The 23111-nt window shown below is 34.8% G+C and overlaps 3 protein-coding genes and 1 non-coding gene across 6 annotated transcripts; 1 reads left to right on the forward strand and 3 right to left on the reverse strand.

Moving 5' to 3' along the window:
• Nucleotides 1-7292: 7292 nt before the first annotated feature.
• Nucleotides 7293-7365, reverse strand: TRNAA-AGC (transfer RNA alanine (anticodon AGC)). Its single transcript has one exon. It is a non-coding gene; the product is annotated as a tRNA-Ala (tRNA).
• A 253-nt stretch (nucleotides 7366-7618) lies between these two features.
• On the reverse strand, nucleotides 7619-8095 carry LOC127788772 (uncharacterized). The gene has a single exon (XM_052317381.1). The coding sequence runs from the start codon at nucleotides 8093-8095 to the stop codon at nucleotides 7619-7621; it is 477 nt and encodes a 158-aa protein (XP_052173341.1).
• Nucleotides 8096-9010: 915 nt separating this feature from the next.
• On the reverse strand, nucleotides 9011-13085 carry LOC127787991 (AT-hook motif nuclear-localized protein 7-like). 2 transcript variants are annotated; one of them, XM_052316109.1, is made up of 6 exons: nucleotides 12516-13085; nucleotides 12069-12136; nucleotides 11842-11973; nucleotides 10355-10516; nucleotides 9786-10117; nucleotides 9011-9360 (listed from the first exon to the last, which is right to left on the reverse strand). In XM_052316109.1, exons 1-5 carry the CDS (start codon nucleotides 12892-12894, stop codon nucleotides 9797-9799), a joined length of 1062 nt encoding a protein of 353 aa, XP_052172069.1. In that variant the 5' UTR covers nucleotides 12895-13085; the 3' UTR covers nucleotides 9011-9360; nucleotides 9786-9796. The 2 variants fall into 2 exon arrangements, with proteins under 2 accessions (XP_052172069.1, XP_052172068.1); XM_052316108.1 differs by lacking the exon at nucleotides 9011-9360 and having other exon boundaries at nucleotides 9408-10117.
• A 5428-nt stretch (nucleotides 13086-18513) lies between these two features.
• On the forward strand, nucleotides 18514-21597 carry LOC127787841 (uncharacterized). Of its 2 annotated transcripts, XM_052315876.1 has the most exons (3): nucleotides 18551-18655; nucleotides 19074-19104; nucleotides 19500-21597. In XM_052315876.1, exon 3 carries the CDS (start codon nucleotides 19555-19557, stop codon nucleotides 21283-21285), a length of 1731 nt encoding a protein of 576 aa, XP_052171836.1. In that variant the 5' UTR covers nucleotides 18551-18655; nucleotides 19074-19104; nucleotides 19500-19554; the 3' UTR covers nucleotides 21286-21597. The 2 variants fall into 2 exon arrangements, with proteins under 2 accessions (XP_052171835.1, XP_052171836.1); XM_052315875.1 differs by lacking the exon at nucleotides 19074-19104 and having other exon boundaries at nucleotides 18514-18655.
• The last annotated feature ends 1514 nt before the right edge of the window (nucleotides 21598-23111 follow it).

Below are 23111 nucleotides of genomic sequence, written 5' to 3' on the forward strand. Positions count from 1 at the left end.
AATTTTATTCATATATATTGGTTCCAAACATAAGAATTGATATTCAATTCTTCTTTTTTATGTTTTGTTCAAATGAAATAATGGAAATAATAATTATGTTGGAATCATTAAACTCTGAAACTAAAATTTTAATCTCTTTCCCGACACATAGATCAAGCGATTGGATGAATAATATGTCGGTATCAATTTGAGTGGATTGCGAGTTTGATTCTCGTTCTATGTAAAAGTCAAAAGGTTAATCTATAATTTATCTCCCCTAACATAATTGAGAGTATAAACATCGATGACCATATTAATTAAATGATATAAATATATAAATTTATATATGTATAATATAAAATTAGGAACTATAGAAAGAGATTTTAGTGTGAATGCATTTATTTGAATAAGTGAATTAAATGGGATGAATGCATTAATTAAATTGTATAAATGAACAATTATTTATATAAAATTAAATAGTGTTAAAATACTTCATATTATTATTTGCATATATCAAACAATTATAAAATGAGTGTTTTCGGTTTGTATTCATTATAGTGTGTTTCACCATCCATTTTCAAAATGTTTTAAAATCTTTTTCATAGGGTGATAAGAGTTGTACCCCAAATAATAGAGGCATAATGGTTGAGATTGTTCGATGAAAAAAAGTAGGGGAATCATTGAGTAATACTAGAAGAGAATAATCATTCCATACATTTGTTATTGAGATTACTGAATATAGGTCTAAATTTATTCCTGTCAAATAAATTGATGTAGGGCCAATTGTGAAGAGGATATGGATATGCCTTCTTGTGGAGAATTGATTTTTCAAGAGAAACAAGATGTCTTGATGAGACAGAGATATATATTGTAGACAAAGGTAAATGAGGTCGTATAGAGAAGAAGATTTTTGTTTATGACAGAATAGATAGCTCTAGATATGTTCTTAGTAAATTAAAGTATCTATTGAAGAAAGAGAAGAAGAAGAATGCGATTGAAAATGCTAAGAAGGGTCCAAGGGTTCGGGTCAACTGATTACGAATCTAATTTGATGGTGTTAGTTTTTGTCATTTTTGTGTGTGATTGTTTATGATTGTAGGCTAGTTTTGTGTTAGTGTGTTTTGTGGTTTTTTTTTTTTTATTTTCTGTTAGTTCGTATTTGGTTGCTCCACCTATTTCATAGCATTGATGCTTTGCAATTTTTTTTTGTTTATCTATTCATACCTACAGAAAAACAATTATAAAATGTGAGGAATAAAATTCTATGAATACAATAAGTTTTTAAATTTTCTTCCTTTTCCATTATTCTTGTAAGCTGTAAATAAAAATTGAATGAAAATAAAATAAAATAAATAATGAATAAAAAAGTTTACAGAGAAAAATTTAAAAATGAAAATTAATTTAACAAAATATTTTGATCATAAAATTCTGCTAATTTGGCTTCCTACTCTTTTTTTTTTTTTATATTTACTAAAGAATTTTCATATTACAAAAAAATTAATTTAATATTAGAATTGTTAATACATATTTTCAAGTTAATATTAAATTTCTATAAGTATATATTAAACTTCCTGAATGAAATAGCTTTACTAATTTGACTTTTTAATTAATCTATTCATTTTTATATAAACTAAATATATTTGCATATCACAAGAAGTTAATTTAACAATGAAAAATAAAAAAAGGTGTACTTTTAATAAATTTATATTAAAATTGGTTGGATAATCTATAAAATTAATAACTATTTGCATATTACTATATAAAAGAACAATATACATTAATCAAAAATAAATTTAATGATTGTTGTTTAAAATAATCATTTTTAATTAATGACATGATTACATAAAACTCTTTTAATTTTTTTTTATAAATTCATCACTTTTAATTAATTAAGACAAAATGTCGCAAGAATATATATATATATATAATATGAATATTTTATGCTAAAATCAATCATATCTACCAGCAATTAGTTTTTAGAATGAGAATAAAGGATATGACAAATTAAAGTGAAGTAAATTCTTGGGGGGTGTTGGGTCATACTGATTTTGGTTGAAGAAATGACAGGTAATAGAAGGCTGAGATTGTGAAAAATTAACAATGCAAGTAGTTGATTTGATTGTCAATATCTCAAGTGTTGAGATAACATATGATTGAGTGTCTAAATTAAAGTGGTGATTAAAATACAGTAAACTTCTTAACATATATATATATTGCCAAAAGTAAGTACCAATTGATCATTCGATTAATTTCGTCATGAATCTTTTTTCACCCTTCTTTTTCTTCTTAACTAAAATTACAATTAATGTTTATTATATTCCTCCACAATTCAGGAGGGTATATTCATGCAATAAGTACGTACCCCAAAAAAAAAAAAATCACACAAAATATATGCATGAAAATGTTGTTAATTTGACGTATGGGGCCAAACAAGACCCACAACAACTGCATGAATGGGAAAGAAGAACTCTTTGGATTGGCAACAACAAAAAGAAAACCCCCCTTCCTTCAACATATATCTATCTAATATTCTTAATTATGACTGCAGTGAGCAGTGAGCAGTGATCAGTGAAAGGACGAAGCAACTTATATTACTACGTACTGATCATCAATTATTATGTGATATGTATACTACATGTATAGCGTAACAAATTGATGAGATGAAAAAGCAAGCAGTTGCAACTAAACCAATCAAATTGATGAACTTCAAGAATTTATTAATTGCTTTTACCCCACTTTGATGGGTATTGGAAGAAGATCTTCTCTTAGTAAATAAACGTAATTATTTTCACATGCATATATATATATATATATATATATAGACTGCTCAACCTTAACTTGTGGGCAACTCCAAGCACTGCGCGTACCGTTGAGCAGTTTCATCAGGAATTACGTAATAACAGTCCAATGGAGGTGATAGCTAGGTAGTGGTTGCAAATATTTTGATATTTTTATTTAAATTCATAATAATAAATAAATTTATTATAAATTTGTGCATTTGTGTATAGCATGTCCCTATTTTTATTTCTAGTAGCGGGTATTTCCCAGTTTTTTTTTTTTTTTTTATTTCTATTTCAATATACTGAAATGCTATTTAAACAACACTTAATTTTGATATTTTGACTCACATTCTATATATATTAATATAGCATATTATCACAAAGATCAAAATTAAGTGTCTAATTAATAAATAGTCGTTCCCTGAAAATTGATAATAAATACGTCTTCAAAGAAGTTGATCTGATGGAGCCAACTGGGTGAAGCTTCAATTTCTTGAACTACCGCTTGCTTCTCAATTCTCATCACTCTTAGTTTGCCCGTCGAGTAATAAAAATATTTTCTTTTTAATAAAGAATAAGATAAGACTGCGCAATAAGATAAGCTCCAAGTGGGTTTTGAACTGCTGTTCGATCAGTTAATCAAGAAAAAGACACACGGCTGATGAAGCACCATTGGATTCGCTTCTTTACCAAGCAAGGAAACTAATGGCCGCAAGCAAGGGGGCTGGAACAGTGAGTCAACTAATGATTTCATGATCTCAGTGAATAGAGCAAAATCATGGAAAACTTTTACAGTTTCATTATGAGAGTCCCAACTCGCAACTTAATAATTGTTTCAAGTGATTAATATATATTAACTGCAAAATTCTGTGCTAAATGATTACCAGTAGTGGTCAGCTTTCACTACCTGCTTGATTTGTTCTGTCTTCTTTGTACAATCATTCCTAGCAGAAGCAACCGCAGTGGCACTTTCCTTTTTTGTCTCTAATCGCTATGGTCTTGGATTCTATCCTTCTTTATATATCTGTACAGTACACCCTTCTATAATTTCTCAAGTTTGTCACCTGGGCACACTCTAATTTTTCGAATATATGGAAAAGAATCCCTACAAAAATAAACCATCTTTTGCACATTTAATTAAGAAAGCCTTCCAATTATTTTAATTTAGCTGCTTTCTGCATTCTTAATCTTAAAAATGGTTGTGTGTTCAATTTATTTATCTTTTTCTCTGATATTCTTAATTAATTGTGGTATGCAAATAGTGTTGTGGGGCTCCTTAAATTCCAAACGAAAAAGAAGCTAATAAAATCTTACAAGGAGTAGAAATAGAAACTAGGGAGGTGTCATTTTCTTATAAATAGGTCATATTATATATATATTTTTTATATGAGAGTTTTATATATGACAGAGAGTAACATCATTCTAAAGAGAGTTTTAGGTAACAAAAAATATACTCAGGTATAAGGTAGTGTGTGGGAGGGAGAATTTTGTCAAATTCGTCAATCAAGACTTGTAATTCTTGGTGAATGTAATAAAATAGCCCATGGAGTTTGGGAATGTGGATGTAGGCTTGTTGTAAAGTCAAATCACGTAAAAATATTGTGTTTGTTTTTATTATGTGATTGATTTATTCTATTTTTCAACAAATAGAGAGAGAGAGTGTGTGCGTGCGTGTGTGTGTAGAATAGAATATATATGCATGAGATTATTAACATCCATAGATGTAATTGACAAAACATGGTACCCCTTTACACTATAATTTAGTGAATTAACAAGGACTTGGATTGTATTTTACATTAAATTTTTTAATAAGATAACACTTCCATTCTTGGGCTAGGAATTGCGTAATGGAAAATATTAGTAATGATGCTAGTTCGGGCCATTCACCATTAGATTTGTTTAAGAATTATATTCTTAGTTAATTTTTCTTAATTACAGGTAATTTCTGATCATCTTTAATCTTAACCTTGTTGAAGGTTTACTTGACTTGCAAAAGGAGGGTAGGGCTTTGTCCCCTGATTGCCCTTTCAACAGTCAAGTTAGTGATGAGACTAAAGGCAGAATGACAAAATAGTAATACAGTAATAATGATGTAAATAATGAAATATTTAGACTCTTGAAATTCATCTCTTTATATAAATACATTGTGAATTTGATAAAGAATCATAACAAATAATCAAATGATTGGATATAGACTTGGTGAATGGCCATAGTCATGTAAAGAGTTAAATTTGAACTGACAAGTTGACTTTGATGATAAGTAATACGTGCCTTGATTCAAGTTTGGGTTTAGATTAAACCCTTTTAACCTATTAGCCATACTACTTATATATTATTTATGTACATTTTGAATTATACAATATACATAAATAACATAAATACCTCTCACCTCAACGTCTTGGGTGAGAATATCTTAGACATTAAAATATCATTATATAATCCAAGATATACACTATGATGTACCAATATATTTTTCTAAGCTATATATTTCATTTAGGCTTGATGAGACCTCCAAGTTAGATCTTAATTTTGAGCCTAGGATCCATGATACCCATTATTTCTTTTTTATAACCTAATAAATTAGCTTGAATAGATTGATTCTAAATTTTATATTAAAAATTAATAAGTCATAAATCCTTAATTTTATGTGCTTTTCTGTGGAGCATTGAAGCCCATTTATAGATTATAGATTTTAGTGTAATACACAAACAATGGAAATATATATATATATTATATATATATATTTTCTCTTTTGGACGAAATCCAAAATGATTTAAGGCATCGTGCGAGTAAATTATTACACTTTAAAAAAAGAAAAATGCATAAGTGACCAAGAGAATGACCAAAAATACCAAATAACAAAAATGCCCTCATCTAATTTATAGATTCACTATCCCTATCCTTGGTTGTCTTCTCTCTTCTCAGCCATAGTCGCCTCCAACAAGTTCCTCATCGTCGTCCCCATCGCCTCGCGACGCGTCTCGCCTCGCCTCGCCAACCGTCAATGCACCTTGTCGTCGCCTTGTTGTAGTGCTTGATGCGATCACCGCTGCATTCTGTCGTTGTCTCGTCGTAGTGCCTCATGCAGACTGTTGTTGCACCATCTCGTCGCCTCATCATTGTCGCATTTGGATAAAACTTGATTAGGCTTTATGAATTAAGTCTAGTCGGCTTCATCCAGGATGAAGTCCGAAAAATGAAGTTCGGACTTCATTATCAGATGGAGTCCGATTCCATCATCAAGTTTGTACATATTCTTGATACATGTAGCACAATTCTTTAAAAAAAGTCACTTGTAAAGTCACGTGTTCGAGTAAGTGGTCAATGACATTTTGGGACGGGTCAAACGCGTTAGCCATGGAGCTGGAGATGAGGCCCAATTTCCATTTTTGGAGCCCATTAGGCCGTTACTTTAAATCCATCTGTACAACCCGTAATCAGCTAGAGCTAGAGATCATCCAGTTAAAACTGAATTTCCCAACCAAACCAATAATTCTCGATTAATTTGGTCATGTTGGGTCTAATTTTGATGTGACAAATGCGGGAATCGAAGCCCAAAGTGCAGGTGGCTGGCTAATCAGGTATATAAAATAACTAAAACTTCCAAAACTGATCCGCTGATTGATACAAACGAAAGGATGGTGACTTTTACACGGAAATAAATAGATTCGTCTTTCACTGTTACTGTCTGAACTTGCAAACGATTGGATTAATGACTCTTTGGTTGATTATTGCAACTTTGCGACAGTGTATGTATGGGGGGGGGGGGGGGGGGGGGGGGGATAAATCTGGAGAGCCAAAGAAGGTTACCGATGGGATTATCAAAAAGGATAAAAAGATGAAATTGCTCCCTTGTTGCAACTCTGCAACAATGTATGTATGGGGGGGATAAATCTGGAGAGCCAGAGAAGGTTATCGTTGGGATTATCAAAAAGGGATAAAAAGATGAAATTGCTCCCACCCCAACCTTCGCCTCTATGCTATTCTCCTTCTCCCATCACCGCACGCCAATCCTCGTCTCTCTCTTCTCTCGCTTCTCTCATGGTTGTATGATCGTCGACCACCGTGCCTTGTCTCGCATGCTGCGAGGCGACGATGTTGGCGACAAGGTGGTGCGACGATGCGAGGCAGTCGCGCGGCCATGGGAGAAACGAGAGAGGAAAGAGGCGAGGGTTGGCAGTGGTATCCATTAAAAATTTATATTTGAGATGAGGGTATTTTAGTCTTTTCAATCATGTTCTATAAGTCTCTCTGTAAGACTGTATAGCCCTGTAGTATAACTCGTATGGAAATAGTAAATAATATTGCTGACTATGGAATAACAGAACATTCAGAATCAAAGCCCCATTCTTTTTTAAAATGGGATAAGATATTTTAAGATATATAATTTGATGGTAAGTTAGGTCATCATATTTCATATATTTTATCATTCATTTTTCTATTTAATATATATATGGCTTCCCGAAGTTATACGGCCAAAAATAGGCAAAATTCATTTGATCCGTACATATAAATAAAAGCTGGTAAAATGAATGGAGATGCGGGGTATCGATCCCCGTACCTCTCGCATGCTAAGCGAGCGCTCTACCATCTGAGCTACATCCCCGAGATGATAACATTGAGGTACCAAAATTTATGAATTGAAAGAGAACTTCAACCTGAAAAGAAACTAACGAAATTGAATGGATGACAAGACGATCATGGCTCAGGGGCACTGCGTTGGCAATTTTCCAGCACTTTCTCGTTCCCACAACACTTTCCCATTTCTCAAACAGAAACAAAAAGACAGGAAAACCAAACCATACAGAACCCAATTACAACACATCACCCAAACAAAATTAACGCTCCGCGCGCGGAGTCTAAACATTCAACCGAGGATCAACCTCAACCCTCGCCACCCCTTCCCTTGCCTCCGCCGCCTTGGGTGCCTCAACCTCGCCGATCACGGCCCCACCCGCCTCCGCCGCCGCCCTCTTCTCCGCCTCCTCGTCCACGTAGTTGGGGTCCCTCTCGTCTATCGCCGGCGGCAGCGGCTCCAGCTCGTTATCCGGCTCCGCCGCCGGGCCCTCCCATGTGAACTTCCCGCCGTGCCCCGACTTCGGCGGCGGCCGGTTCAACGGGAGCCCGTCCGTAGGGTGGCGCTCCATCTTGTGCACGCCCTTGTCGAAGAGCTTCTTCTCCACGTACTTGATGGTGTCGATGTTGTGGGTGTGAAGCTCCAGCTTCTCCACCTTCTTCTTGCGTTCCTCGTCCCGGCTTACCGCCCGGATAGTCACCGTGTCCTTCTTGTCGTCCGTCCTCTTCATTTCAGCCAATTCTCGAGCTCCAACTGGCATTCAATATTCTTAATTGCAGAATACAAGGGCTATAGAAATATATATATATATAATTGGGAAATAGGAAAGAAAAAGGTAGAAGAAGACGCTGGAAAGATGTAGGTGTAGCCAAGAGATCGAGGAGGTGCCGAGTTGGCGCTAGAAACTTCTGCCACTTGTCCAATTCTAACACGTGTCGGTTTCTCGCTTGTGTCGGAAGCAACTCCATTATCATCCATGCATGTATGTATATGCTCGTGGCCGAGGGGTGTTGTGCATGGGCTGCTTATTAATCATACTTCCAATTGATCCCGACTAATAAATATAATTGTGTTTTTAGTAAAAATAACTTTCAAGACTAGTTCTTGAGAGAATCCTTGCGTTACTAACAATAAATATAACGAACCTTGAATTTAATCAAACTGGGCTGGTTTTGTTTTAAAAAATTAGGTTAATTTTAGGTTTAAAAATCTAAACCCTGTGATAATTGATTTTGTTCTAAATTTATACAAAATTCAAGGGAATATGATCGACTAACACCTTGTGTACGTATACCCACATCGTTTTACTAAAATCATACTACTCATATATATATATATATACATGTATCATTGGAACCTGGAAGACTAGAGATTAATTGTATTAACATTTAAGTAGAAATAATAAATATTAAGATTTGAAACTAGAATATTATATATAATCTCAGCACAAACATTGTTTTTGGTGAGAGGGGGAAATTAGAAGGAAAATTATTTTTCCTTGTTTAATTTGGTCGAATATATTCTTGTCTTGTCTCATTTTCTATTCCAAAGCCATAGTAGTTTCTTTTGCTTTCCCGTTGTTTCCTGAATTCCAAACGCAAAAGCTTGTCGATCTGGTGTTGGGAAAGAACTAATTTTCAATTTCCAATCAAAGTATATTATAATTTACAGAAGCTGTCTTGCCCCGCACAATCAAACCACTGCAACAAAATCTTAGGAGCCAGAAGACCACACTGTTCTTGAACAAGTGCAAGTCTGCGCTTGCGTCTGGTCAAAGGTTTTATTATCAGCTTTGACGGAAGCAACACATCTGTTCTGAATTACATCATATTCTTGAAAGAGACTTAATGAGAAAAGGGTGATACAAAATTCTGCTTCCCCGTCGAAATTGAGCTGTGCTTGTAAGGGATCCGATGCGATATAAATTTCTCTGTAAACAACACCATGTAATGCAGTCGAGTCGAACACGCACAAAGTATGGTCGTCTACCAAGACCAGAAGCACAAGAGATTACATAATTTGGTCCTAAAAGAGAGCAGGAGGGAAATCGGCTGTATTAATACCAGTTGAGTAAAAGCAGGACATAAAACCCCATAAAACATTGGCTGCGATGAGAAGAAGCGCAGCAAAGAATTGATCACCAAAATGCGAAGAAACAGAAAAACGAAGATTCAACCGATTCTGGAAGAGAATTTGACGGCTGGAATATGTTACTACACAACACCAAGCAGTGTTTAAAAGTCTTTCACAATAATGTTATTTGTTACAACATGAATCGAACAAGTTAAAATTAGCCTTAGTAACTAATAATATCAGCCTCTGTGAGTCTCTACCAGCCCTAATATTGTCTTCAAGAACATGCATTACGTTAGGAACCAAAACGAGGGTGAAAAATGAAAACAAGACCAAAAGAAAAATAGAGGGGGGGAAAAAAAAAAAAAAACCCATACCTCCAGACTAATCAATCTACTAGCACAGACACATTGATGTCAGGAGATGGTCGTTGAGGCGATGCCGGTTCCAAGTCATTCCATTCAGCGCTATCGGGTGTTGAATTTATGTTATGTTTGTCAATGTTGTTATCAGCTTCTCCATGGTCGTGTACTGAAAAATGAGAGGCTGGCAAAGGAGAGAAGCTCCTGGCAGGTGCTGCTTGGGATATTGGCGTCGCCTGGGTGACCATATCCGGGGAGCCTAGAGCTGCCGGAGTGGTTCTGGGTTCATATTGGTGCTTTCTTTTGTGTGCCTTGAAGCCATTTGGCATGAAGCTCCCCACCACCATCTAGCAACCAACCACAAAAACATCACTCTTTACAGAAAATTTTGATCAACACTTGGCTGAAGGAGCTAACAGCAGTTTCAAAGATGATATGTTAACAATGTACAACGGTGTATCATCCTTTTATCACACATTGAGTGGCTGACAATATAAATTCTAGCTTGTCAGTCATTTTTATCTATGGTCTTAGGGGTTATAAAGACTTTTCAATTTACCAAATATATCAAGGAATGTTCTTACTTGGATTGGGCTAGCAGCCATCAATAAACCAGCAATGCCGCCACCAATAACACGGCCATCAGGACCAGCCAGCGAGACACTTAATCCCCCAGTTCGGCTTCTTACACCGCCATTTTCAGAGATGGTAAACGACCCAGATAGAGACAATATCTCGAAGCGGCCCTGCATTAAGTTAAAACTTAAGACATATCCGTTCATAATACACATTACCATTGCTACCAAGGCTCGCCCATCAATATAAGTACAAAAATTCTACATAAAAGTACTGAAATTCTTGAAAACTTTTCTCTTCATGTTATTAAATCCAAAAGCAAGGAAAACTAGCTAATACAATATGAAAAAGAAAGCCAGAAAACAGCAAGGGGAGAATACAAAGAATGATTGAGCATGATGCATGCATGAAAAAAAGAAAAAAAAAAATCTAAACTGTTAACCAGAAACTAAAGGGGTTGTTCTCTTTGTGTTTCAGTTTTTAGTTTTGAATGTTTTTTTGATATTGTTAAAAACGCATTTTTTTTTGTCTGTAACGTTTTTCGCGTTTTGAAAATTTTGAGTGATTGTGATGAAAATAACCAAAACGATTTTTTGTTATTTAAGTTTTCTTTACAAAATTTTTTCTCCTTTTCAAAAATGCATTTTTAAAAATATAAAAGTAAATATGTTTGTACTGTTTTGAAAAACTGAAAACGGCCTAAAAATAACAAAGAAAACAAGGCCTAAACATCTATGTATAAGGATTACTGAACTAATTTAAAACCGGCAGCAAATCACCAAGTATACATTACAAGCCATCTGATTCAAACCTCAAGGATTTCAATTGCAATTGGAATCACTAAAGAATCCCAAAATAAATAAAATTGGGGAAAAATAATAAAAAGCAAATTATTATCAATATTATCCAACCAAAATAGTTTCTTTAAAGCAAATTTCAAATATGAATATTATCAAACCAAAATAGATAATTATGATCTCTTCTTGCAAATTTGATTACAATATAAATTCTGGATAAATTTTGGCAGTTGCAATTTTTTTTTTTGGCTTTTATTTTCTTAATCAAAATTGAGGACATTTTGAGAAATCAAGATATTGAAAAATAACCCCAATTCTAGTGTTTGCTTATGAAATAGAATAGATAACGTATATATCTTTGGCTGCTAAGATAGTGGGAGGCCCTATACAAAGACAATCCTTTAGGCAAAAAGGCCAAATTTCAGCATAGAAACCACAAAAATTTAAGCAGTCCTACAAAAAACATAAAACTTGAAATAGAGCACTAAGAGGCCGTAACTTTCTGCTTTTCAAGGATCAGGAAAGGGTGATATTTGTATGCCGTGACGAGAAAATTTATGAAGAAAATCTCCCAGATGCAGCAAGGAAGCAAATTAAAAGGAGAGCAGCAAAACCGTGATAGATTTTAACAAGGAAATGATGAAAAGAGGAGCCTACTGGCTTCAAACAAGAGCCATGGAACCATGTTTGGGGCAAACCTCATATGTCAAGAGTCCACCGGAAGAACCCGGCTGGCGAATCGTAACGTTAGAAACAGCACCATTGGCAGAGAGCACGCAGATTCCTCGAGGACCCTTCTGAGAAAATGAAAGAATCTTGGCTGCGACATCCTGCCAAATACAAAGAATTTATGTAAGATGAAATAGAAAATAACCAAGATCTGCACAAGATCTTCAGCCGTTTGTTCTCAAAATCTGTTTATTACCTCCCCTGTATTTACTGTGACAACATGTGGTGTAAAATCCCCCCCGGCTGTGTTCGCAAACAGCTCACCTTCACAGATCAAGCAAGAAAAATTGAGGCAAATCTAAAACAAAGCAAACCCAACTCATGAAAAGAGATAAATATTGTGCATTGCGTCCAAATTTACAATGTGGGATATAAAAATTGTAAAATAAAGAACACTATTTTTTGGGGGATGCAGCCCCAAAACACAACCCTCGAACAACAAAAGAAGAAGAAAAAAAAAGTGGGAAACAAAGTAATAGTAAGAATAGCAAGTAGAAATTATCAGAAATAAAAGGAACTTGTGTCTGTGATTCGGGGGCTATTGCAAAGCCCAGACGAGTTTACCAGTACGCACCCAGACAGCAGTCGGAAAAAGAAAATCTCACAAAAAAACTAACGAATCTGTGATTGCTTGAAAACTGACCTAGAGAGGCAAGCAGCTGCCAGTTGCCAGAGCCAGGCGGCCGGCCACGGCCCCTTTTGGAAGAAAACTCGGAAGACGGCGGCGAAAAAGTAAACCCCGGCGGTGGCGGTGTAGTTGAAACATACGGTACTCTCAAGTTACCGTCGGAATCATACTTTCTGGGCCGCCCTCTCTTCTTCTTCACCGACAGATCACCACTTCCGCCGGGAACAATCGCCATAGAACCGGCTCCAGACGCCGGAACACCACCGCCTGCGGTGTCGACAGCAGCCATCCTCATCACCTGAGGCACCATCCCCCCGCCGCCGCTCGCCGGTGCCGGTTCCGTCCCCGGGTTGGACGGGGCCGACCCGTATCCGGCACTCCCCTTGTCCTCCATCTCCGAGACAACAAAAATGGAACAGAGAGAGAAAGACAGTTCTAGAGAGAGAAGATTTTGAACAAGTCCCTCTTTTTGGGTAGGGGAAATGGCGCCAGAAGCAGAAGCTGTATGTGTTTTGGACTGTACTCTTTAAATTTCTACTGTACTTTGTTGAAAGAGAGTTTGTAAAGTTGAGTTCCCTCCATTAACGGGGCATGGAATGGAAGAAGCAAAGAAAAGAAAAGAAAAAATAAAACGAAAAGAAGAAAAACATAAGCTGTTATCTTTGTCTGGACTCTACAGTGATCAGTGCGAAATTACGCTATTCTCCTTCTGAATTGGTCAAATGACATGATTTATTTTCTAATTTGCAGATCACAAATTAAAACCACAGGAAATACTCTTACAGACTATTAATCTTTTGATATGTTTTTTAAATAAATACTGATTCTCCATTTTATGCTTATTTATTAATATTTGTTGTTTGTATCCAAATATAAACAGTTCAGTTTATTTTCCATTTTTCATTATGAAATCTCATTGATGTACTTTTATATTCTCATTTTATTAATATAAAACAATCATCAATTATAAAATTAATTTTGCAGCGTAATTACTAGCAAATTCCTAATTGTATTATTATTGCCATAATTCCATGCTAAAAGCAAAACTAACAAAGCAGTGCTTTTTATTTTAGGAAGATAAACAATTCCAAAGATTTTGTCTTATTATTATTATTATCCACTAAATTAATGCTTTGCTTTATTATAAACAGATAAAAGATTTTTGAGAAAGGGAAAAAAACAATTCTAAACATATTTGGCATAATTCTGAAAAAGAAAATAATCTATTATCTTAATTAGTATTATTATTATTATACAACATCAATATCAACCCAAAATCTTTATAAATAGATATATGATAAAAAAGGACTTATTCACTCACTCACCCACTTTTAAGGGTTTTGTAAGTTTTATTTTAAAATTTTAATAATTCTTCATGACAATTTTTTATTATTCGTGTTTAATAACATAAAATTTGTTCAACGCAAATAAATCAAGTGAAATGTACGAACCTCATGGGAGGGGGTGAGGCCCACACACCCACCCGGGCCACCCCTATAAACTTGCGTCCAACTACATAATATCCCTTTTTATATTAGTAAACAATCATAAAAGATGGTGTTTAATTTAATTATTTAAATAATCATTTGTCATATTATTTATGAATTTAAAAATTAATAACATATCTCGACTCTTAAAAGAATAAGTATAAAAATAATAATTAGGAATTCCTTTTTAAAAAAATATTTTAAATAGTATGGTTTACCAGAGTAATTTATAAAAAGTGATTGACATTACTATATATATATATACAAAAAATAGCAGGGGTTTAAATGTTATTTACCTTTTTAAATAATAACAAAATATTATTTTTATATTTGTTTTTGGTGTATCCAAATCCAAAGCAACGGAAGGGCAAATCGGGGAGAAAGATAAATCGGTTGGTGGCAGGGCAGGTGGGTATTGTTAAGAAGTTAATAGAAAGCTGATTTTCGGAAGGCACAAAAACCAGCTAATTACCTAAAAGAAAGGGTAAAGAAGGGAAAGAAGGCGAGGCGAGGGCAGTCAGTCAACTGGTCTGGTGCTGTGCTGTCAAAGCTACGGAGGGACGAAACCACCCTCCCCAACAAGGATAATTTAATGCACTGCATCGCTAAAAAAAGTAAAAAAAAAAAAAAAAGAACTTCAAATCCCTTCCCTTCCAAACCCTCCCATTTTCTTTTTTCGTCTTTATTTGGATGTTTGTGATTTTGATGAAATGAGCACCCCCCCCTCCCCCCGATGAGAAGACAAGTCTGCCCTCTCCGCTTCAGATTTCAGAAACATTTTCCTCTAAATTTGAATTTTTTTAACTAAATTAATAAATATATTAAGTGGTCGTGATTTAGTTTGATTTTTGAATGGAATTTTATATTAGTTTACAAGCTTGGGTTTTATATTTCAAATAATAGGCTCAAATGGCCCTATTAAAATAAAACCAAACCATTCAGGAAAAAAAAAAATTATAGAAAAGAAATTAAGTGGCATCAGTCAAAGTAGTAGGAGTCATAGGCATCATCAAGAGAAATAATCATGCCAAACATATACACATTGACCCTTTAACTTAACAAAATAATGAGTTACACTATTACCATTACCCTTAAACCTTACCTTCAATTTACTTACTTAATTCTATCTAATTAATTAATTAAACATTTTTAATAAAGAATTAAAAAACTGGGAGTGGAGAGTGGAAAGAAGGGGGGGGGGGGGGGAGTGGCGTGGCCCAATCAGAAGTCCCTGGAGATTGGAAAAGAAGCAAACCTTTGGTAAGAAAAGGAATACAATATCTACTACCCAAATTAAAAAAATAAAATAAAAAGAATAAAATGGCAGAATAGGAAAAATTAGGAATTCTTAATTAATTAAAATAATAATTCGCGACACTGCAAGAGAAAGAAAAAGCAGAGATAACGAAAAGCTGTCTTGACGGCCCGCCGGAACCTTAACCTGCCCCGTTTGTCTCTTCCTATTCACAGAGATGTACGGAAATCAACATTAAAAAACAAAATAAATAGTTTAATTGATATTTTAATCGAGTTTAATAATAATATAATTAGATATCTCTCACTTTAAATTTTATAAATTATTTGAATTAAAACTATTTAAGCAGCAACAACAACGTTTAAAACATGACTCCTCAAATTCATAATTTTCAAACTGGGCAGGATGATTGGTTGAGCAACATATCATTAATATATAAATATTGTCTAATAAAGTGAATTTAGATTGTTAGGTACGTATCAAATTATCTATTTAATTTGAAGAAATTAATAAATTAATTATTTAAAATATTTTAAAAAAATCTCTACCACCATGGGTCATTTAAGATAATTCCATAAAGTTGTATTACATTTAAACCTACAAAATATATAAAAAAACGACCCACTAAACAATTGTTGAATGGTGTATATATTTAAGTAGTGTTTGTTAACTAATATATAGATAAAATAATATAAGATATGGAAGGTTTTTTTAACTTTTTATTATTTTTAATATATTTATTAAATTTATCTTATAATATTTAAAAAAAATTACATAATTTATTATTTGAGTATTTTTTAGATATGTTTATCTCTCATTCTCCTGAGATAAGTATATATTGATCATTATAAATAATTTAATAAAATTTTTAAAAAAAATTAATTTTATTTTGATCATTTAATGTATTGGTCTAAAAAGGATTTTAACTTTATTTTGATATAATCTTATTTTAATAAATATTATTTTAAAAAGATCATAATATTAAAGAATTTTAATTGCACTAAATACATTCTCTAAGGGACCCTTAAAAAGGACACTTGTTTAACAGTATTGTTCAAGATTATATCCTAACCCACCTACCCATTTGGGGAGGTTGCGTGCAAATGAGAGAAGAGAGGCATTAAAATACAGGGTGGATTTCCTTTTCGTCCATTGAAATAAGGGTCGGATGAAGAGTGAGTGAAGACGACTGGGGGGGGGGGGGGGTTTTGTTTGAATGCTCAAGGGGGGATTCCCAATGATGAGCATGTGGGGCTAATGAGCGTTAACAACTCAATACGAAATACTTTTGTTTCGCAAACTGAGGCTTTCCAATATGCCTTGATAAAGGCAACATTAATTAATTTCATTAAACAATTCCATCCCTTGCAACCCAACAAAATTATATTAATTAATTAATTACTTATCTTTGGGAAGAAGGGAGTCCATGTGCTTCTTCTTAACCCATGAATCATAATAATAATAAGGATAATAATAATAATAATGGCTTTGTTTTGATTTTTCAAGAGATGGGGGGAGGACCACTGTGCAGCTGCTTAATCTAATCCTTCCTATTTTCAATTTTTTTTCTTAAAAAAATAATAATTAAGAACTTAAATTAATTAAGTAAAGAAGAAGCATGAAAGCAAAGCTGCAAATGTCTTCGATAAATAACTTTACAAAAATCACTTTTTGACTTCTCTTCATGTGATTTGATTCGGGTACTCCTTTGGTGAGAGTTCATTTTTATTTTTATTTTTACAAAAAAAAAAAGAGAATTTGTAAATTCAATTATAATGAAAAAAATAGTGTAATATTGATTTATTGAAACGTGCGAAAAAAGTTAATGAAGGCAAAGAGAACCGAAAGCAAAGGATTTGATAAAAAAACATGAAGTAAAGGAAAAAGGAAGAAGAAATGATTCCAAGTTTGAAAAGTGAAGCAAAGATAATATTGCGTGTATTGTGTCACGCCATTAATTGATTTAGCTTTCTGGAAATAGAAATTTTAAATTTATAGGGGGACTCATTGGGGACTGACTGACTGACTGACTTCCCTTTGGTTTGGTTTGGCACAACTTCATTCAACTTTCAACATAGTTGTTGGCTTCCTCTCAATCAACAAACACTTTTAATAATATTACATTACATTTGTTTTTCTTACTTGTTTATCGTCTTTTTATTTTATAATATTATTATTATTATTATTATTGCCCCCTCCTCTTAAGTCTTACCTATTCTCACAAATCATCATGTCCTTTGCATCATAATTACATTTAATCAAATACCCTTAATTACACAAATATTAAATTTAATCAACTGATGATCATGTCTATTATTGTGTTTTTTTTTTTATTATTATTCCATAAAAAACAATTTTTTTTAATTTTAACTAGTACACAAATATCCTTAATTAGACTTTTTTTTTTTATTCAGCAAAAACAAAAAAAATAAAAAAAATCCAAAAGCATCTTCGTTGGAATGAGATGAATCACGAGCATTGAGTCATGTGGGCCGAAAGCCCATCCTAAGATACTTGGGCTCTAAATCATTGAGCCACGTGGGCCGAAAGCCTATTAAATTTTATTAATGATAAAAGGAATTTTAAATGAATAATACATAATTTAAATTTATGGCTGCTGCTTAGTGCTTATGACGCCATGCTCGATCTTGTTGGTAGATGAGTTCAAGGGCGGGGAAGGATTTTGCCTCGTTCCCAAGAATAAACCATATGCTTATCATACTACCATCAACTTTTTGTTAATTAACTTGTACTAACCTTCCATCCTTTGCAGGCCGCGCCTAATCATGTTCATGTTACGGCAATGCTTGAGCTTAGCTAACATCAATTGGGAAGGCCAGTCTGTGTTAATTATATGGCAAGCATATGCCCTTCAAAATTCCATACCTAAATAATACACACATTAACCAACCACTAAACACTTTTGACTCCCATAATAACAAGTTTTTAGTAATATTTTTTTATGATTACTAAGAAGAGCTATAATATAAATAATATTTATTTGGTAGACGCAATTCTGTGAATTATTGGGTTTCCATTGATAAGAAGGAAATAAATTAATAAACAAAATCAGGGTGAAAAAACGGAAGAAAATTGTTCAAACTAAGAGAGCCGCGGTTTAAGAGAGATCAAACTTCGAGATTAACGAGGGGCTGGTTGAAATACGTGCTCGGCCTCCTGCTTTGCTAAAAGGCTAAAACATGTCAATGCGACGTCGTTTAACACTCTCGGATGAACCGATTCTCCGCGATTCGACTAAACGACGCCTGTGGTGCGCACACTATAAACATCCTCCGCCTTCGATCTTGACTCTCCCATTTCTCTCTCTATCTCTGAAATCTGAAATTCCTGCGGCCTCAGATGTCAATGTTGCTTCCCAAAAGCGCAACGCTTTACTCTTCTTCAAATCAAAGGTGCGTTCCTTTTCGGTTTTCCTTTTGAGTTTACTCCGCTTCTTCTTGTCCTAGAACTTCGATTTGAAAATTTCGAGTAATACATGCCGTTTGGTTGCTTAGAAAGTGTCATGAAGTGAATAAGCGAAGGAGCTGAAATCTCTTGCACCCTGTCTTCTTCTTAAGTCGTGAATTCTAAAGATTGGCCGAGTTTGGCTGCTCTGATAGTGTGATTATTGAAAGAAAAAAACAAGACCAAAAATTGATTGTTTGATATACTTCGTTATTTGCTGCTCATGGTAAAAGACCCTAATTTGGGGAAACCTAACTATGATTATCTTCAATGAGTTATTTCTCGCTTTTTTTTTATCGGCATCCGTACCTTTAGGGCTCGGGTTTTTGTTTCTCTTGCATTTTTATTTTGTGTTTGCTTTCTTAGGTTGGGGAGGACAAGGACTAGGCAAATGCAGGTGAAAAAATTGGGGACACTGGTCTCTGTAATATCTTATTTTTGTTTCCGTTAATTATTATATGCTGCTTTACATGGAAAATGCAATATTTTGTTGAGTCTTTGAATTTCTTACATATTATTTTTTGTATAATTTTTGGAAAGGGGGTATGGTTGAGACAGTCCCAATTACATGAATACGTTTGCATTATGAAATTGAAATCCAATTGAAATGAAGAAATAGTACTTGCATTTCATCCGTTGTATTCCCCATCCAAATTACTTGAAAATTCAAAACAGGCGTGGAGGGGGAAAGGGGGGGATTTTATGGTTTCTATGGAGAATCTATATTCAGTAATTTAAGGAAGGTACTTCTGTTAGCTTGCACTTAATTGTTGAAATGCTGTTTCGCTACAGGAACTGCAATATCTGTTGAGAGTTTCAATTATATTTAAGTGGTATTTTTAGGATAATGGGGGGTGAGACTGTGACGGAATCATGGTTTAGTAGTTTGTGGAGAGCTTCGCGTAAGAGCATAGGGTCAGAACCTGAAAAGGCTGTGATTGGAATTCTGGCATTTGAAGTTGCAAGTATCATGGCTAACGTGGTTAGTCTGTGGCAGTGTCTAAGTGACAGGCAGTTTGTTAGGTTGAAGGAAGAGATAGTGAACTCACTTGGTATTGGAAAGCTTGTTTCTGAGGATAGTGATTATCTAATGGATCTTGCATTCACCGAGATAATTGAAAATGTTGGATGTGTGGCAAAATCAGTTGCAAGATTTGGAAAAAGGTGCACAGACCCCGTATATCTCCGTCTTGATCATGTTTTTGATGACCCAAATGAGGTTGATGTAAAATGGCATGGATGGGAATACAAGTTGAAGAAGATGGAGAAGAAAGTTAAGAAAATGGAAAGATTTGTTGCGGTGACTGCGCAGCTGTATCAAGAGGTGGAAGTGTTGGCTGAGCTCGAGCAGAATTTTAGGAGATTGCGTGGCAATGTTGATATAGGTCAGGTGAAATTATTTGAGTTTCAGCAGAAGGTTATGAGGCAGCGGCAGGAAGTGAAAACTCTGCGGGAAATGTCTCCATGGGTTAGGACATATGACTACATAGTTCGGCTTCTATTAAGATCCCTCATCACGGTAGTCAAGAGGATCAAACATGTATTTGAAATTAACCAAGTGGCATCTGTTGAAGAAAACAGTAACTCTGAACATATAAATGCCGCTGATTGTCTTGTTCGCAGCCATTCCATGTCCACTTATTCGCACGCTTCAGTTAATCCACCTAAGGGTAGCCTGTCTAGCTTGCATTCTGGGCCTCTAGGTAGGTCAGTTTCCAATCTGGGGCTGGGTGGTAGTAAGATTAGATCAAAGAAGAAGCAGTCTCAAGCTCACCGCCAATCACTGGCCCTTCATGGTAATCCCTCCTTACTGAGATCTAGGGGATTGGCTCACGTTGGACCTTTTAAAGGATGCATGACAGCTGGAGGTGAGTCTCCTATTCTACAGAGTTTCATGCCTACAAGTACCGACTCTTTAAGATCAGCCAATGCTTTGTCAAATGATATCAACAAAACTAAAGACTGCAACTTGTTGCCTCTTTCTTCCAATAATGTGGTTCATACTAAATTATCGCCTTTCATCACCAAGCGGAAATCACTGAATGCGCCTCCATGCACCCTTGGTGCTGCTGCTTTAGCTCTACAATATGCAAACGTTATCATTTTGATAGAGAAGCTGGCTTCAGCTCCTCACTTGATCAGCCTGGACGCAAGAGATGACCTATATAATATGTTACCCACAGGCATCAGAGCCTCCCTACGGGAAAAGCTGAAGTTTGTTGCCAAAACTTCAACTTTATCTATCTACAATACTGCCCTTGCAGCGGACTGGAGTTTGGCATTGGCAAGCATATTAGGATGGCTTGCCCCGCTTGCCCATAGCACGATAAGGTGGCATTCTGAGCGGAATTTTGAGAAGCAGCACATGGTTCCTGGGACAAACATTCTTCTAGTCCAGACCCTTCACTTCGCAAATCTAGCAAAGACAGAAGCTGCAATCCTAGAACTCCTCATGGGTCTGAATTACCTGTCAAGGTTTGGAAGGGGCACCGAAGAGAAGGCTCTCATGGAATCTGTCAGTGGAAGAGTTTGTGATGATTATATGCATCAAAGGGATAACATGGTATACAGTATGTGATGAAGGGGAAGACGGTTTCTTAGTACATGACAACTGATGGAGTGGAGGCAGAGAGGTCAATTGCGCAAAGCATAGATTTTACGCTTCCAAATTCTTGCGAGTGACAAGGCGTTTGGCCATTAATTAAGGTAAATTCTATCTTCTTTTGGAATTAGCCGCCATTGAGTTGGCTTGATTAGTTGACATATAGATTTTGTTTACGTAATAGATTAATTCAGAAGGTTTCACAGCCATTTCCTTGTAAATTGTATTTACTTCATATTGTGCCATTAAGATTTCTGAAGTATATGGAAGCATATGCTGGTTCTATAAGACACCTCTTTCACATCTTCTGTATCAGCTAGTCAGTAATATTGAATTTAGAATAGCTACCGAGATTAGAGTATGTTGCAAAGGTAAGGCATCCGTTATCATCTATCTTAACTTAGGGAGCAGTAATATTTGAAGTTTGAACGTTGAAATTCACCCGGTGTTACGTCTAATTGCAGAAGTGACTTTCCTTCTTAACATAAGTCTAGTAATTCAGCACGTGCACGTCGACAATCTAACACAGCTCAGTGCCGTGTGGATGGAACCACCCAATCTATCATCGGCGGCATGTATCCTTAATTCTTAAACTAAACAAATAAACGAACACAAGCAGTAACATTCTTTAGAAGAAGAACATACGGTAAATGCACAATTGCAAATACCACAACCTTCTCCACTGCTTCGATTCCGTAACACTACCATGTAAATGATCAAAATCCAGCACTACCAACCAAGCGCCCACCTTCTCTAAGAAAATATCTTCCAGCCGCCGATTGAGATATGCGTGTACGTCTAGAAATCTATCAATCTCCAATGGCGATTCAAATGTATTATGCCTGATCCTCATTTGATGCATCAATATAAGTATTACAATGTCCAATCCAATCCATCCATCCATCCAAGATTAAATAAATACAAAAAATAAAATAAAATATTTTGACCGTTGTGGCGCTCAATGCTCCTGCAAAGAAGAGAAGGAACTGACAAGGGAAAATGTTGGGAATTTTAATATTTTATTTATATTAATCATTAGATTTAAAAATAAAAAAATTCAGTGGCAATGAATCCTTGGCTTAATAGTAAGTAAGATGCAGAGGCTCTTTAAAATGTGTAATATTTTTTATAATTATGTTCAAATATAATATTCATGTGAGTGCTTGCTTTTATGCCTTAATATATTTCCCTTAAAGTAATATAAAAAATTACGAATAATATGATAAAAATAATGTATAAATTAAATTTATACATTAACAGAGATTTATTTAAAATATATGTTTATTGAACTGAACAGCGCAAGAGTCGTACTTGGTGGAGTGACTTGTCTTGCGGCTTTTGCACGTAACCACCACCCGTGGTACTTCTTTCGTCATGTCTCTCATTCTCAGCAGCCCCGGCCCCGCATTACCGGTCGTGTATCGGGTTGCGTGTCTATTTAACTCTCTCAGTTAGCGGGTCTTAAAAGAGTTATAAAGCAGGTTATTCAAATTTTATTTATTAACACGTTAAGATGTTTACCTTCTGTTAATTTTATTTAAACAAACTCAATTTGTTAGTAAGTTTATTTATGAAAAAAAATTCTATTTATACATTTATTTGTTAAAGTTTTTTTGTTTTAAAAAAATTATATATATATATTGTCGACGTTCGAAATTGGTTGACGGTGATTCGTTAGACCGTTCTGGTGTGCGGGTTCGAAAGGGAGAAAACGGGATACTTGGTTCAATGTCTTGACTGTCGGCCCTTTCTTGCAAAGTACTCTGATGCCCAAGTCAATGAGCGAGTAAGTAAGTATGCAA

The sequence above is a fragment of the Diospyros lotus genome, chromosome 13 (genome assembly GCF_014633365.1).
Source record: "Diospyros lotus cultivar Yz01 chromosome 13, ASM1463336v1, whole genome shotgun sequence".
NCBI lineage: Eukaryota > Viridiplantae > Streptophyta > Magnoliopsida > Ericales > Ebenaceae > Diospyros > Diospyros lotus.